This window comes from Pinus tabuliformis, chromosome 4_1 (genome assembly GCF_031772625.1).
Source record: "Pinus tabuliformis cultivar Carrire ecotype Pingquan chromosome 4_1, CPIR1, whole genome shotgun sequence".
Classification (NCBI taxonomy): Eukaryota; Viridiplantae; Streptophyta; class Pinopsida; order Pinales; family Pinaceae; genus Pinus; species Pinus tabuliformis.
In genome coordinates, this window is record NC_142303.1 from 991846274 (window position 1) to 991864484 (window position 18211).

At 42.2% G+C, this 18211-nt stretch overlaps 1 protein-coding gene across 4 annotated transcripts in view; it reads right to left on the bottom strand.

The window, feature by feature from the left end:
• LOC149179480 (RNA helicase family protein) overlaps positions 1 to 18211 on the bottom strand; it is a 450824-nt gene that overhangs the window by 169649 nt on the left and 262964 nt on the right. For all 4 annotated transcript variants that reach the window (XR_016258287.1, XM_089420680.1, XM_089420679.1 and 1 more), the window contains exon 26: positions 15202 to 15285. Coding sequence is in view for 3 of the 4 variants with exons in the window: in XM_089420680.1 (XP_089276806.1) it covers positions 15202 to 15285 (84 nt within the window). In the remaining variant the exon portion in view is untranslated. The remainder of the gene's footprint in view (positions 1 to 15201; positions 15286 to 18211) is intronic.

Below are 18211 nucleotides of genomic sequence, written 5' to 3' on the forward strand. Positions count from 1 at the left end.
GCTCCAAATGACGAGCCCGAACGGAGAGCAAGCGCGGCACGGATCTCTTGATTCACTGCTAGGATGGTAATGGCTCCTTCTGGTATTCACCAGGCCTACTCTATGAAGCTCTTAGCTCAACAGACATCCTCCTGGTTACTCATGCAAGCCCAGTCCGACCTCTCCCCGACATTACAAGATACCAGTGGACAGCAGTTTGCAGACAAGAGACACGGAGTTCAGGAGGTGTCAGGGGATCAGGGGGTGTTGCTTGCCTTGTCCGTGATAACCTCGGGAGTAGAGTATCAGTGGTCGCGACTGATGAGTATGCAAGGTTCATGTGGATTCAGATCAGAGCCAGAACATCACCTCTAAGAGACATTTATGTCGCAATCTGTTACTTCCCACCTATCTCATCTCCCTACGCTATTCACGATAGCTCAGACGGGGACCCTTATACAGACCTGTACTTTGACATCTCTAGGTTTTCGGCAGTAGGGGACGTCATTCTCACGAGGGACTTCAATGCCTAGACCAAAGACCTCCAAACTCCTATACACGACCGGACAAAGGATATATTTTGCACTTGGGGGATTGACCCGAACACGATTGGCATGCACCGGACCTCCGAGGATCACTTGGGACCCACCACAGCCTATGGGAAATATCTGCTTCATTTGGGAGAATCTCATGAGCTAGTAATTCTGAATGGCCTACCATGTTTCCCATCCTCGCACTTCATTACCTGGAAACCATTTGGAGGCGGGGCTAGTGTGGTTGACTACGCTATTGCAAATCCAGATCTCCTCCCCTACATCAAAAACTTCTCAATCACCCCCATCCCTCTCGTAGATCATGCACTCCTCTCACTCTCTCTGCAGTTTGACCTCCCGAATCCATCTCCTACTCTTCCCGCCCTCCCAGTATCACCTTCCGATTTGAGGAAGGTGAACCTGAGCTCTTCCCCTCTATCCTTAGACAGATAATTCCATCGAAGTCCAAGTTCGCCTCTCTCAACTCTGCCAAGGACAAATACTAGTGCCTTTCATTTGTAATCTGGGAAGCATTCCACCCGTACTGGCACCACCTCCCACAAACCAGGAAATTGCCCTCCGAATAAATGATATGACCAGGAATGCAAATCTATGCATTAGGACCTTCGACACGCATTCTAGAACTCCTTATCAACATACCCTGACCTCTGTTCATCTTATCGTCGCCTCCTTCACCGCAAGAAGCGCCTTTTCATTGCCCATAGAAGACAAGCTCTTTCCACTCTCCTCCTTCACTCCCCTAAAGAGTTCTGGGGAACCATGCTTTCCCGGCACTCGCCTACCCTTGTTGACCTTGATCCTGGCTCAATGTTCTCTCACACCTCCCAGTTGTATGACATTCCTGGGCAGCCTCAAATTCAAGTTACTTCCCACCCCACCTCTTGCCACCTTCTCACTGACAAAGATATCGGAGAGGCAATATGGACAATGAATAGCAGCAGGGCAGCAGACGAAGAAGGCTTCCATGCAGCATTCTTCAAGTATGGACTTCGCCCCCTAGTAGGATATCTGGTGGACCTTTTCAACCAGGTGGTTCGGGATGGATTTCTGGATGGTTGGTCTCACCACATTATCTACCCAATCCACAAGTCTAGGCCTACTTCCGACCCCAACAACTACAAGACAATCATGGTTGGGCACACATTCTCCAAGTTATATGCTACAACACTCCACAGGACACTCTCCCAGTTCCTTGAGCAGAGACAACTCAGGGCCAAGGGCCAAGCAGGATTCCACCCAGACCACCAGACGATCAACCACATCCTTACTCTTCGTGCGGTGATCAAGGAGGCTAGGCATCGATCCTTTAAAGTATACGTCCATTTTATTGACTTCCAGAAGGCCTTTGACTCAATCTCGAGGGAAGATCTTTTCCAAAGACTAAGAGATGGCATCTCCTCGATTCTCTTGACAGCTATCATGCGCCTCTATGAGGCCATCCTTGGCCGTCTCCGCACAGTGGAAGGAATGTCGGATTTCATCCGAAGCACCATTGGAGTCAAGCAAGGATGTCCCCTTTCTCCTACCTTATTCGAGATCTATATCGATGAGCTTGAGTCCTTCCTCCGGGAACATATCCAGGAGACAGATGGGTGTCTTCTTCACCAGTTCCTGATTTCCATCCTCCTCTTTGCAGACGATACTGCCCTTATTAACTCCTACCAGGAAGGTCTTTATTGACAGCTAGATGCTCTCACAGCTTTTTGTGACCAGAGGCATCTAACTATGAATTGGGTAAAACCAAAGTGATTATCTTTAATGGAGTCAAGAAAACCTCGGACTTCCACTTCCTATTTAAAGGAGAAGAGATCGATATCGTCAGCACCTATCCTTGTTTGGGAGTTCAGTTTTCAGGGCCTCGCTTTAGCCTGCGGCCAACCCTTCAGCCTCGGATCAACAAAGGGTATGGCTCCCTAGCCCTTCTAGTAAGGCAATGTTTCTGGCATCATTTCTAGGACATTTCGTCCAAGATGAGCATCATGAACACTTTGGTTCGCCCCACAGTACTTTACGGCTCAGAGATTTGGGGTCCCTAGAGTCAGATTGGGCTTCAGCAGAGCGGGTTCAGACCCTTCTTTTGCGTCGTTTCATTATGTGTAAGAAGATAGTTCCTCAGCACATCATTCTAGCAGATTTCGGGGCTCAACCTTTCCGCCTAGAGGTGATTTTTAGATTAGTGTCGCTCTTGCACAAGATCTAGGGCTTAGCAGACGTGAGGAAGGGTCGAGATAGATACCCATATTTAGCCTATTGCTCCTCGGAGAACATCACCCGTATGCAGACAAGCTGATCCAAATGTTGGTACACCGGTGTGACAGAGCTTCTGGAGGCTTCAGGAATCCAGATTGACCATCTCCCTCCCTTTTAGTACTCTTTAAATGCTCCAGGCCACCTCCTTCCCAATCAGCAAGAGCTGAATAAAATCAGTAAGGAGGATATTTAAAACGATACGTTCAGACTACATGGACAAGTCCTCCCAATGGGTTGCATCCAAAAATGGCCTTCTACGCGGAACATTGCCTGGAGATCAGGGATGGGCTCATCATCAGACCCCTATACACATTCCAACATTGGATCCATGCCCTTCGAATCCCCCTCGGGCAGCTCAGAGTTGGGTCTCATAGACTCCGGGTGGAGACAGATCACCACATCGACAGGGCAGATAGGATTTGCCAGCTCTACCACTTACAGGAGATAGAGACAGAGACACACTTCATCTTTGGATGCCCTGCTTACTACGAGATTCGAGGTCGCTTCAATTGTCTCTTCAAGTCTTCTCAGACTTTGTCCACCTTCCTCAGATATGTTGATCCGAGATGCCTTGCACTTTATCTCCAAGAGGCCTTCAGATTTCGGGCCTGCTTTCTTCAGCCCCCCACCAGATCGGAAACCACGCAGAAGATCACAGACTTCTTTAGGGCGCTACCATCAACATGGGGCGCCAAAAGAACCATTGATCAGCCTATAGCCACTAAAACCAGATCGGTGAGGTCCCGAGGGCGCTGACTCACCAAACTGCACCAGCGCTCCAGGATTGGATCCACCCTTGGGAGGCGCCCTAGAACCTCCAGGTGGCAGCAGCGACAGCCCCACAGGACAACAGACTGGCAAGCTTTTCTCAGTTTTCTACTCTCGACCTCGGATGTTAGGAGTAGGGACTGGATAGGAGACTTTTTCTCTCCTTCTCCTCGTCTGCTTCATCGCAGAGCTTTGTTCTGAAGCCGAGATCTTCTCTCCTACATTTACATTTACTTAGATTATAGATGTATTTTCTACTCTTTAAATAGAAATGTTAAAGGGGACCATTTGGTCCACCGGCTTGGCAGGATATAATCATTGTAACCGACAGTCCCGTTGGCCTTTTATGGTCATTTGTTGGACATTAATAAAATTATCTTATCTTATCTACCCCCATGGGGGAATTGTAAAAAAAGTCACTAGTATGATGAATTTGTGTAAAATCCTTATAGCCCCTTGGGACCTGGTTATTAAGGAAGTCGCTCCAAAGTGTTTTTTTTGCCACTTAATTAATTATTTTTGCTTTCTAACGATAAATAATTAATTGTGTTTTTTCACTCATATCCTCCAAAGCTAGAGTGTGTCTTGATATCTAGGCCTTGAGTGTGTTTTCTAAGTCTAGGGTCAAAGTATATTACCATGCTAGGCATTATCTTGAGTCTCGTGGAATTGCATTAGGATTTTATAGGAATTTTTAATAATTACAAATTTCACACGGAACGAGATTTTTTAATTAAATTTTATGTAACAAATAAAAAAGTATACTAGGAAGTTTTGTAGGGCATGTAGGCACTTTGATGCTCAAAGTACCACATTACCTTAGTACCCACTTTTGGGTAGAAAATGCTAATTTTTCCTCATGAAAAATAACTTTTACTAAAAAAAGAAAGGAAAAAGACATAAAAAATAGGATATTAAATAACTGGGAACATGTCAGAAAGAAGTCTCTAGTTAAACTGAGACTCTCAGTCAGCTGATGATGAGTTTCAGCATGACTTAAGCCGAATTTGCTGCCATTAAGGCCAAGTTGGAGGTTGAGTCGTCATATGAATTAAGAAGGTCGAGGGGGCTCATTAACATAGGCTGAGTTAGGCCGAGTTGAAGGTGAGCAAGTCACAGATCAAGAAGGGCATGTGGCAAAGCCACTCACACTCCTCCCTTGAACTCCCACACTTGGAGCTTGCATGCCCCCTTCCTAGCCTACACACTTCCTCTTGATGGTTATGCATGACCACTTGGCCTAGGCATGCTCTCTTGATGGACTTGTGCTCCCCTTGGGATCCATGACTTTATCATTGGGATTTACTCCCTCGTTCTCTGTAAATCAAAGCTCTCCCCTCTTGTGCAAGCTCGTGTGGAAGAGTTGGAACTCTTGGGGAAGCTCTACTACTATTGTATTCCTCTATCGTTTGTGAATAATAAAACGCTTTGTTGGCTACATGGTGTGTTAATATTTGTTCGGTTGCTTGGATCCAAATTGAGGTATAATTGTTTATGTTGTATTGCTTTAAAATTCTATGTTATAATAGGTCTTTGAAGGGGTGTTGTCACTAAGTAGGAATAGGCACTTCAAACTTGGTTATTTGAGTAGTCTACTTGCATTCTTACATTTTGGAATACTAGATCATATGCACTTCTAAGTTTACTGACATTTTCTAGATATTTGTGAAGTTTTACAGGCACCTCAAGTTCGAGAAGTGGATCACTTTTGTTAGATGCTCCACTTACTTCAACACATAAGAAGCAAATGTTCAAATGTCCAAACCCTAAGTCTGCTCCATGACTTAGCTAAAGCACATAAACAAACTAGTAGTGCTCCATAATAAAAAACTTTGCACAGCGGAATATATCAAAAAATAAATCAACAAAGTACAAAAGATTTATTGGCCCAAACACTTTTCTTATCATTCCATTAACAAGAAAATCACAAGGTTCCTTTACCAGGGATCATGGCACTTTAGAAACCCTTATACAATTGTATAATACAATAAAATACAAGTCTGTCCTTTGACTATTACAACTAAGGCTGAGGCCTAATCCTTTAGGCCCTCATCTACCCATAAAAACAAATACAAAACAACTCAACTTACTTGTCACTATTGTTAGTCCTTTAACACCTCAACCAGCCTCTCCATGCCTTGGGTTGTGCCCTTTAGCCCTTAGTCCACTGTTGGTTAACCTATTTTCCTTTCACTAGCCTATTTTTCATAATGCAGCCCTGCGACTAGCCCTAACTAGGTTGTGGCTACTCTATTTAGCCACAGAACAAGCTCGGTCCCGTCTTTCCTTGGTTGCAGATCGGTTCCTGTGGCAGTGGCCACACATTTATCCCTTCATCCTAACCTATTCAACTATGTCCAGTCTAACAGACCTCGAATGGTCTTCTTCTTGGATGCAGCCTAGACTAAGGCATAGCCTAGCTCTCTCCTAAGGCTCGGACTTCTTAGACACGAACCAACCCTTCATAGAAACCTCAGTCTCCTCGAATAGTACTGTGGTTCCTTTGCCTTTGCCAGACAGACTAGACTTCCTCACTCGGCCTTCTCTTTGGGAGTTGTGGCTCTCTTAGGGTTGCTCCTTGCACAAATGTAATATTTCACAATTGTGACTAGCCTCTCCATTGGCCTTCAATACAAACCTCTCCAATGGGTTCCTTTGGAGCCCTCTTTAACCTATAAGAGAGTCCTCAATAACAAATTAGAATTTAATAATAGTTTCCTTGGGTTCCAAGTCTACTGCTTTGGGTTAGAAACACCAAACATGGTTACTTTGCCCAAAAACACTCCATAGTGGCTTTTCTCCTCGCAAACCTAGCACCCAAGGCTTGTAGAAGTACCTCCCAAGCTACCCAATTTTCAACACTCCTTAAAGAGGGAGGTACTTCCATTCCTAGGAAATATCTCATTTTCCCACAGTGGAACACAATCCCCTTTCACGGTTGTTCTCCAACAAGAATCGAGCATTTCATCATCTATCATTGAAGCATAAACTGCAAAATGAACAACTCTCCTTGGAAGTGTCCCTGGCACTAGAAGCCTCCTACTACTTCTTATCTTCATAAGCCTCTATGCCATTCCATGGTTCCACCTTGTCAGCTATGGAAGTCTCCTTTCTTCCCTCTGACAATGCGCTCTTCTTGCGTTGTGAACTCTCCCTTTGAATCTATGAACTCCCTCTCAAACTCGACTCCCTCTAAGTCTCAAAAACCTTCTCCTTTCCTTGGTCCATAGGCTTTCCCTTCAGCCTGTATAGACCATTTTCCCTCACTCCAAAAGTTTCTCCTAAACTGGAGTTGGAGCCACTGTGCTTACGCATCACCTTTCCATCTCAGAACTTCACTTCAAACCCCTTTTCCTCAATAGCTAAGAAAGACAACATGATGCACCTAAGCTCCAGTACCTAAAGTACATCCTAGACTCACAACAACCCTCCTAACTCTATCCCGAATGGTACAGTTCTTGCTCCTTTGACTGTCTTTGGGCTCTTATCACCAATCTTCATGTGTAGATCAAACTTCCAATTAGTCAAGCTCTCAAACACATCTAATGATCTTGTCATATACTTCGACGCTCCACTATCTATGAAACCAAGAAACCCCACAAATGGTGCTCCCTGAAAAATGAGAAATCAGAGAAAACTCCTCTTCGAACCTTCTCGTGAAATCATCTTGTTTGACCATGGCTGGAGCAACCATTGCCATCTCCTCCCTCTTCTCATTCCCTCCTTTCTTCCTAAGCGGACACTTACTCGCATAATGACCAAACTAGCCACATGTAAAGCATTTCACTTTACTCAATTCTTTCTTCTTCTTGCATTGCCGAACTTCCCATTTCCCTTCTTCAGCTTACTAGCAAAAGTGATATTATCTTCATCAAAATTCTTCTTTTGAAGATCATCGCCGCAAAGCACCTCCTGGATAAAATCATCCCATAATTCGTTCCAATCTAGTAACTTCTCTTGTGAGATTATTCCTTTGATAAATGGCTTCCATTGCTCAGAGAAGCCCTTCAAGGCAGTCCTCACCAACTCAAGTTTTGGAACATTATCACCAATGGCACTAAGCTTGTCACGAACTTGTTGAACCCTTGTAAGATATGAAGTTACGTTCTCTCCATCTGTCATCCTGATTTCCCTGAGCTTCTCTCTCAATACCATCTTTCGGTTCTTGTTGTTGTTCTGAAAAAAGTCTTGCAAAGCCTTCCACATATCCCATGTAGTGTTCTTCCCGGTGAGATGAGGTATCAAGTGATCCTTGACTCCATCAAGAATGATCAACTTGGCCTTCGGATCCAACTTCTCATACCTTTCCAACTTAGCTGCATCAATTGGCTAGGAAATTTGCTTGTCAGCAAACTCCCATAGATCATTAACCAACAACACTAGCTTGATTCTTTCCTTCAACGGACAATAGTTGGATAGCCCATTCAACCAGTTCTCATACCTTAAGCCAGTAACCATCTTTGACAAGTTGTTTGTCCTCCAACAACCAGTCAACTCAACTCCCTCTTAAGGTTGATCCATGTGCACACTTTGATCCCACTACCCTTCAAAGTAGCTCTCAAACCATGTTGAAATTTCCAAGCACCCTAGGTCTGGTCTATGACTTAGCTAAGCACACTAGCAGTTCTCAACAATAAACAACTTTGCACGGCGGAATATATCAAGAAGAAATCAACCAAAGTACACAAGATTTATTGGCACAAACACTTTTCTTATGAGTCCATTAACAAGAAAATTATAGGGCTTCCATATCAGGAATCATGGCCGTTTAGAAACCTTGATACAATGCTATAATACAATAAAATACAAGTTTGTCCTTTGACTGTTACAACACAGGTTACGGCCTAATTCTTCAGGCCCTCGTCTGCCAATAAAAACAAAAACAAAACAACTCAATTTACTTGTTGTTTGCAATCCTTAGCAATCACCCTTTTAGTCCTCTGTCTACGATCTTAGTTGTCCTTTTCAACTAAACATTGACCGGCCAATTCACTTTAGGCTCACAATCCAATTCTGCCCACATGGCAAGTCTGTTGATAGCTCCTTAAGCCTGGGCTTATCTCTTCAACCCACAGACCTCTTGTTATAACTATTGTTAGTCCTTTAACACCTCAACCAACCTCTTCTTGCCTAGTGTTGTTCCCTTTAGCCCTCAATCATCTATTGGTCAACCCTTTTTCCTTTCATCCAGCCTACTTTTCACAGTGCAACCTAGCGTCCAGGACTAACCAAGTTGTGGGTGCTTTACTTGACCACAAAACAGGCTCGATTTTGCCTTTCCTTGGTTGCGAGTCACTTTGTGTGGCTATGGCCACACATTTATCCCTTCAACTTGACCTGTTCAACTCTATGCAGTCTAACAAACCTCTCATGGTCTTCTTCTTGGTTGCGGCCTAGACTAGGGCACAGTTTGTGAAAATTCCTCAACAGGAATCCCTACTGCAACAACTGATGATATTACTCCTATTTGTTAAAATCTTTTAAACAAATTACTTGCAGTTTCCTACAGCAAATATCGTAATACATATACTGTAGCCTTCACTTAATTTAATATTATGTGGAAACAAGAGATTGAGCAAGAAAGAAAATACAACACAATAGACACCATTATTTTTGGACAAATGTCCCCAGAAAAACCCAATGTGGGAAAACCGGTGCAACAGTTCTGAGGGTTTATTATTATTAAGCAGTAGCAAATTCTAAATACATCTCTGAATACCTCTCGGGTTATTCAGTTACAAAGAGAGAAATATAGGCAAAAAGATTTTTGAGATTACCTCACACAATCATAGAGAAAACCCCGGTTGATCTAGATACTGAATGAAGTGCCTCTAGCAGGCCCTACGCTGCTCTGCGCAGTCCTCACGCAGTCTTAGCATCAACCTCTCTAGGCTCTACGTCACTCAGTCTGTTGATCGATTTGTTGCCTGGAGTCTCTGATCTCAGCCTCTCGATCTCACATCCCAGCTCCTGGCTTCTGAAACTGACTCTCCTCAGCAAAATCTCAAACACTCTCTCTCACCCTCTGCATCAACCTTTGCGTCTGGGCTTCTGGATCACTCTTTGCCTTTCTCTGTTGATGATTCTCCGGTTGAGAAAATCTCTCTCTCTGAATTTTATCCCTACCCATCAACTACAAGAAATCTCCTTGATCGAAATTTCCTCCTGAGAACTTCTCACTTAAGAAATTCAATCTCTTGATCTCTCGGTGTGTTTTTCCAAATTACCCTCAAGTCCCTTCTTATATCTTTCTGTTGGACAACCAATGGCCTAGATTAACTCTTAATCAAAGGCTCAAATCATTTTGGCTTGATCTTTGTCTTCTTCTAGAAGTTACAACCACAATTAGATTAATACCCATTAATTTTTTAATTTCCGAAGTTTAGACATAGGGTCCCATTAAAAAATATTAATTATTTTAATAAAATCGTCTCTAGGTGTGTTCCACAACATTTTGTCACTATCCCAGTACTCCCTGTCCCTCGATCTTGGAGGACCTCTACAATGAACCCTACATGCTTTCCCATCATAAAGAAACTCCCATTATGTCTCTCTTCATGAGCAGGACATTTCGCTTTTGCATCATTTCCCAAGAATCTTCCTTTTACCCCAGTTTACAAGATCGACGCTAATGACCCGTTCCCCAGTATGGTCGCCAATTTGTGGTGAAGTAAAATTACGAGTGCGGACACAAACAATTCCTCTAGCCCGATAATGGGTCTAGCCACAACCAGGACATTCTATGGAAGATTTCCTTAGGTTAGAACCAATTAAGAGGGCCTACCACTTAGTACGCTTATCCCGTTTGGTGATGACCTTGTTTGGTCACTCCAGCGATCTCCCGTTTTCTTCTTCAAACACCTGAAACAAGTAAACAACAGCAAACAACAACCGTGACAATAGACAAATTGTAATTCAACCTACTTAACAAGTCAAAAAACATTAATCCATAAACATGTAAGATGACATATTATGTAGGAAATCAATCGATAGTTGCATATATATTGAATCAAGAAGAGATTACAACCATTGTCTTGAGAGTTTGAAAAAGACACGGAAAATAAAACTCCACAAGGTCCATTTTCGTACATTTGTATCTCTCGAGCCCGAAAAGGTAGAAAACGATACCGAGTTACACCTTTGTCGGACTCGTTAAAAGATTAAACGATGTCAGATTCATCACCATGATGGACATGAGCTTCTCCTTCCTAGGGCTCATTAATCTTACTAGGTCGTACTCATCCGAAAGATGGACATACAGTGCAAGCAAATGTTATCCCCTTCAAGCTTGCGATAAAAAATAATTGGGATACCAGCCAGAAATGGTGGGGGAAATGGGAAATTATATCAGTTGTGTCGGCAGCTCACTCTTGAACATGACACTTTCTGCTTCGTGTCGGGTTGGGATATCCTCACTTCGTTGTTGACTTTCCTGGGTTGGGCCGTTCATTTTTGCCTTCCATTTGATCTCTACCACATCATCATGACCTCCGATCCTATGGATCCAAAAGCTTCCAAACTCCAGAGTCATGTCGCCGATATGTTCAAGAGTTGTCCTTCTACAGTTACACTCATTCCTGATTCTCTGTATCATCCATTATCATTGCATCCCTTTGTCTCATGTCGATGATGTGGGATACATCATGGCCCTCCTTCGACACAGTCACTTCCCGTCGACTTCAGCTCATTATCTCGAAAGTTGGTTGAGAGACTCCCTTCCAGTACCTTAGGGCTTGCATGCCCTAATTGCAAGTTCTTCGCACTCAACGACAAGCTCACATCATTGGCTTTCGATCGGGTGATTTCATGGGTGTTCGACTTCAATTCCTTTATTCACATTCCATGGATTGTGTTGCTGGTACCTTGAGATCCATTGTCATTATTGGTGGTTTCTCTCGCACTTGTTAATGGTCCACATCATTGACCGGTAATCAAGCGACTTTCTACCATGTTCGACTTCAACACATCTATTCACATGTTAGAATGTGTACTTCGATCAGGTCGTGTTGGAGCGCAAGACCCTGGACTCAGATTATAGAAGTCCAGGTTGCAAGGCGATGTGACATGATCATGCCAATATACATGTCTCTCTCAGATGGATCGTTGCGACCATACCTTGGTTTCAATAAGATCCTCTTTATTGGATGGTTGTGCCCATGCCTTGGATCCATTTACGCGATCTTTCTCCGGATGGTTGCGTCCATACCACGATTCATGCATCATTTATCAAAGTTCGGTAATGCATATGTCTCTATACTTGCTTGCAGGTTTTCCAACGTTAGACTCCGGTTCCTGGCACCTATCTGTAAAGCATTTCAACCCTCACTCTAGTTCGGCCTTCACGCTTTAAGGGGCATCTATTATACAACATTTTGTCACTGTCCCTGTACTCCCCGTTCCTCGATCCTGGAGGACCTCTACAATGAACCCTACATGCTTTCCCATCATGAAGAAACTCCCATTATGTCCCTCTTCATGAGCAGAACATTTCCCTTTTGCATCATTTCCCAAAACTCTTCCTTTTACCCCAATTTACAAGACCGACGCTAATGACCCGTTCCCTACTCGCGCCGATTTGCAGGGTTTAAAACCCGGCCTAGCACCATACAGTGCAAATGAGCCTTTCCTCAGTTGCATGGATCCTCTTTTGGCAAATTTTTAAATATGGAGTCGAAGCTTCCAGGTCTAGAAGCTTCGTAACGGAAGTCTGGTAAATGGTTGGGTTGGATGGAGCCGAGAAAGTCAGTTTGGGCTCCTTTCCCCTATTAAGATGGAATAGACCAAAGGGATAAGACCTTCTCCCATGAGAAGAGGAACCATCTCCCATCCATTCATGCTATATAAACCTCCATTTTTCCCAAGCACAAGCTAGTGTTAATGTTGTTGTGCTAATGCTAATTAAGTTTGGAGTAAACAACAAGTTATTCATAGTTATAGCTCTCTAGTTGTGTGAGGGAGAAGCGTGAATTTGGTTTAGTGTGAAGCCTAAAGGGGAGAGCCTTAAAACTATCATTGTTGAGGCCATCATGGAATTCTAATGGAAGTGTGTGGGAACCTGGTTTTGTCGAAGGAGAACAACAACGTCAAGACAATGGTTGTAATCTCTTCTTGATTCAATATATATGCAACTATCGATTGATTTCCTACATAATATGTCATCTTACATGTTTATGGCTTAATGTTTCTTGACTTGTTAAGTAGGTTAAATTACAATTTGTCTATTATTATGGCTGTTGTTTGTTGTTGTTTACTTGTTTCAGGTGTTTGAAGAAGGAAACGGGAGATAGCTAGAGCGAGCAAGCAAGCTCATCACCAAACGGGATAAGCGTACTAAGAGGTAGGCCCTCTTAATTGATTCTAACCTAAGGAAATCTTCCATAGAAAGCATCGGTTGTGGCTAGAGTCTAGACCCATTATCGGGCTAGAGAAATTGTTTGTGTCCGCACTCATAATTTTACTTCACCACAGGGTGGAATTTCCGAAAACGCTTTCTGGGTTCTTTGGAATACATGTGCCCATGCCTCCCTCCAAAATTTGAGGCCTAGAGAACATTTGATGCTACCCCAAATCAACACTCCCTATTAGCAAGGAATGTGCTCTAGCAATATACTACTGTTGCATACTACTCTGACTCTGAAGTATCATCCTCTACGTTGCTGATGTCTGACATGTTGCGCACCAACTACTACGTTGTTGTTGTAACTGTATTGCTACTGACACTGCCACTGTCAACACTACATCCATACTATATCTCCCTCTCAAGTGTTGTATTTGTGTTGCTGCTAGCACTGCCACTGCCAATTGCTACTGCACTACAAACTGTTGCTTATAGCAACGAAAAAAACATCCAAAATTGTTGAACTAATAGTGTTCAGTATGATACCACGCGAATGTTGAACCCTGATTGTTGCTAGTCTCTGCACTGACCCTCTGAATATATTGCGTTGCTGCTAACCTCTACTCTATGCCATCTACACTGTTGTCAACTCTGCTCTGCATTGCTCAGACTCTGGCACTCCTAGCCACTGCAACAGTCTCCCCGACACTCCTTGGCATCATCTGACACTAGTCCATCTTGCTACTCCTGATCTGGGCTCTCATAGCAAGGTATTGATCCAAGAGATGGACTCCTCAAGGATCTTACACATGTGTAGCTCTTTCGAACTACAACTCCAAATCAGCCCACCTCCCTCTTGGACGTATCTCGATTGTCATGATGAACTCCTCTTCGATCTTCGTAGGCGCAGCCTTCGAAACGTGTTTCTCATCCTTGTCCTTCTTCTTTTAGCCTTATCACTCCTAGATCCAAAGTCTAGAAGTGTTGTGCCATGTTGGGGTGACTCATCAAGGAGTTTGCTTGTTGATTTCTACATTTTCTACAGAAATTACAGACCTTTAAAAAATAGGGCAGCAAACTACTTTACACACCCATCCCCTTACCAAGTATTTAATTCGTAAAATTATTTGCATATTTGATTAGCTAATCTTTTGTACACCAAATTTGATTGGTTACACTCTACATTTAATCAAATTTGAGTGTCTCATGCTTGCTGTTTAGTATTCTACTTGTAAATTTGCAAAACTGTTAAAACAAAACAACAAGCAGATATGCATAGTAACTCTTCTAACGAGGTAATAAATCATAGAAATAATTACATTTCGGCTAGTACATTTTTTGGACATTAAATTAGACTACTTACATGATATATCTTGTCAATATTTAGTGTTCTTGTATGCTAGTTTAGTTAACTTTATATTGCAGATTTTGATATTAAACCAACAAGTTAGCAATATTAAACTCCACTCTTCAGCCATTAGACCCAATTACAAGGCACTGGTCTTGTAGTGATTGGTTGGAGCTAATTCATGGGAAGCCTCCCTTAGCCTTGTGGTAGAAGTTTGGGTTTAAAGAGTGGGGATTTATGCCGAGGTGACAACAGGCCTCTATCCTATGTGTGCCAACCATAGCAAATTGTATGGATCTTCAACAACATGCTAAACGAAGTGGTAACAGTACCATGACAGCAAACTTCTTCAGATCTGCTTCGGTTAGATGCACTAATCTATGTCAAGAATTTTGCTAGGGATGCAATCCATGAATGTGGGCAATCATCCCCTTAGGCTATCTATGAGATTTTTTTTTTGAAAAAAATATATATCAATAACAAGTTACAACAACAATAATACAATACTTAGATCAACCACATGTATGTCACTAAAAGCAACATAGGCTACAAGACAAAAGATGCTGCAATAGTTTATTTAGGGCTCACATGTGGACAATATAACATTCCCTAAATATGTATTATTGCCTGATGTGCATACAATGCATGTCTTGAGCAACACAATCCCATAGTTGATTCTATAGACACACTACATGATAACTTCTATATCTATCTATTTTTGGTTTGCACTAACATTTTCAATGTGGAGAACTAAGACACAAACCATGTGTACTCTTACCATGTCCAAAATGCTAGAATAATCAAATGCCACCATTCATAGTATAGGCGGAATGTAGAAAATTTTCACAAAGAGAACTTTAACACGAGCATAAAATTAACTAATTACTTTGAAGTTTGAGGATTAACCATGCACTATATTAACAAACTTGGGGAAAATTCTCTAAGCAAAGGACTATAGAACAAACCTTGCCAATGCGCACATCCACTGGAAGTTTGGCCAAATGATGTCCAAGGGAAGTTAATTGTTCATCACCTTCAATAGCTCCAACCTGCATCAAGAAATAAGCTATTATTAAGTGAAATAATAATAATAATAGTTTCCTTATCAAAAAATAAAATCATATTAGAATTTTTTTAAATAGATAGAACAAATGCACTTATATTGACTAGCTACAAATATAGAAATTATTTCAAATCACACATTTCAATACCAGTTCACACAAATTAAAAGGGGTAATACAAAAAGAACAACAATTGTTTCTTAAATGTTACAAGGAATGGTCCTACTGCATAAGATGATTTCTAATGAAATGAGAGAGATTAAAGTTTGGAAGAGTGTCTCTCTATGTGGCTAGGGTTTTCTTTGGCCACAATGGCTACCATCTCCTCTAAAAGCCATTGGAATTTGCATCATGTGCTCATCCTAGTTTAGCTAGGCAATCAATCCCACCACAATAATCTAGTGAGGGTGGCTACCTTAAAACAATGAGAAGATCTAGCAAATGTCCACCATGGTCATCACAACATCAACCATGGAAATAACATTGGAAGCATTCAAGACATGATCCATGGCCACAATGAACAACTCCACAAAACAACACAAGGCTCCCAAATTCATGAAGAAGATGAAAGAAATCCCAAATCTAGAAATCATGGTTGGAAAGCCAAGAAATAAATCCCTCTATCTTGTTGACCAAACTAATATAGAAAAGTCATGGTGTTTAGCTTAATCAAAAGACCTTAGATGACTAGAATCAGCATTAATGCTGCCCCCATCTAAATGGGGAGGTTAGACATCCTTTTACAATAAGGACATCATTGCTTTCCAATTATAGTCTAAAGAAGATAAGGATTTCATTTTGAGATCTAGGGCCCAATTTCTACATTAGAGTGGTCTAGATTTGAATAAATAGACTCAATTTTTGTAATGTTCCTAACTAGGAAAAATAGTGATATACAAAGCAATGAACAAATTCAACACCAGAAATGGGAAACAATCAACATTCATCCATGAAAAACACCATAGACAAGAACCATTTGAGCCATATTATTAATTTTTCTTGGAGCAAGTACAATGGTGATGGAAAGTGCACCTAGGCTTGCCCTAATTGGAAAGCATGACAAAACCCAAGTGAGCAAATATCAGCCCCAAATACTACACAACTGCTACTCCAAGGATGTTCTGCATTGCCAAGAAACTGCACTATCTGTTGGAAAGGAATGACTGGAAACTCCTCTTCTGATGCCTAGAAACTGTTGCAATTTTAGCCTCTGGCTCCTCAACCAAAACCCACCAAAACCCAGAAAGGGTTTGGCCTAAGTCCACACCTCAAAATTCGGCCTCCAAGCACCACGTCCTCCTCAAAACGCTGGGAAGTACAGCCTGCCTGTAACCTACTGGGAAAGCCCTCCAAATCACCCCAAAATGCTGAGATGCTCCCCTCTAAGGTTTTCCCTACTTCTCCCAGCAAACTCCAGCTCTACAACTCCTTCCTCCAATTCCCACGTGTGCCCAGTGATGGCTCTCTGCGCAGGCCCAAGTGATTGCAAATCGAACTGCTCCAATGCAGCAATCTCCTGCTCCAAAACTCTCCCAAAAGGTTGATCCTCCATTGTAGCTCCAATGCCCAAACTCTCCCAACAATTGCTGCCCGGATGAACCCCCAAACAACACCTGCGTGTTCCCCTCCTACATCCTCCAAAAACACGTATTAGCTAAGACAAAGGTTGACTGATGTGACCGTGAAACTCCACCGGCTCTCCTCCAAGGTAGTACGAATTGCCTTCCTAGGGTGGCACTCAAAATCCCCCAAAGAAAGGTTGAGTCTCCCGTCTGGAAAACTTGATGCTAAACAGCTAGTAACTTGTCTAAACAGCTCGAACAACACAAATGAGTTCAATAGACAAATGATGGCTTGAGTTGGGAGTTCCTCCTTATAACTTCTTGGGCCTTCCTTCCCCATGTGGGCCCCTCTCCCTAGCCATTTGACTTCCCCTCCAAGGCAGTTTGAATTGCCCAAGTGCCCAAGTGTGTTTTTCCCCACGTGGGTGGCCCCCACCTTCCACTAGTGATATAATTCAGCCTCTTTTCGCCTGAGTCCTTAAGTCAAAAATGTATGGGTTCACATTCATCAAAAAATATTCAAATTGTGGTAGACTAAAACCTATTACAAATGTTTTTGGGAAGGGGCATTACAATTTTCTTTCGAAAGAGTAAGTGCCCAAGTTCATTCTAGTTTTGGGTCCACTTGTCTCACTACCCAATAAATCTTTGGGATGGAAAAACCTTGGAAACCATCATGAACAAACCAAGCTTGCTTGCTTGCACATGTATAAGCATCGTAGTAGATATGGATGTTGGCCTTCCAAAACCAATACAGATCTGGGTACATAAATGGACTTGTTCACAACTAAAGTTGCACTTGGAGACTCCATGTCTGAGGATTATTTCAAAGCATTCATGCACTTACAGAGTTCCAAATTTCATCGGGGCTTCTAAGCCCTTCTCTCTCTTTTTCTTCATTGTATACAGATTCTAAAGCCTTGTCGGGACATTGTAAACATGATGCTAGCATGATGAAAGCTATGTAACAGACCTAGGATGTTGAAACTCGATCAGCAAGTGAGTACACCTTGGAGTGTTCTTTTTACTTGGTTAATTGTTCCCACTTTTTAAAGGTGAATAATTTTCTAGGTTTTTTCACTCAATGCATACACCAAAGCCAAGGTAATGACTTGAATATCGTGCCTTAAGTCCATCTTAGTGTCTAGGGTCAATGTATATTACCATGCTAGGTCATCTCTGAAATTTCGCAAAATTTGACTAGGTCTAAGTAGGATTTTTTAATAATTAAAAAAATCTAATAGAACGGGATTTTTTAATTAATTTCTATGTAATGATGTAAACAAGTGATCTTAGGAAATGTCTAGGGCGTGAGACTACTCGAAATTGATCCTCAAAGGCCTAGCATTATC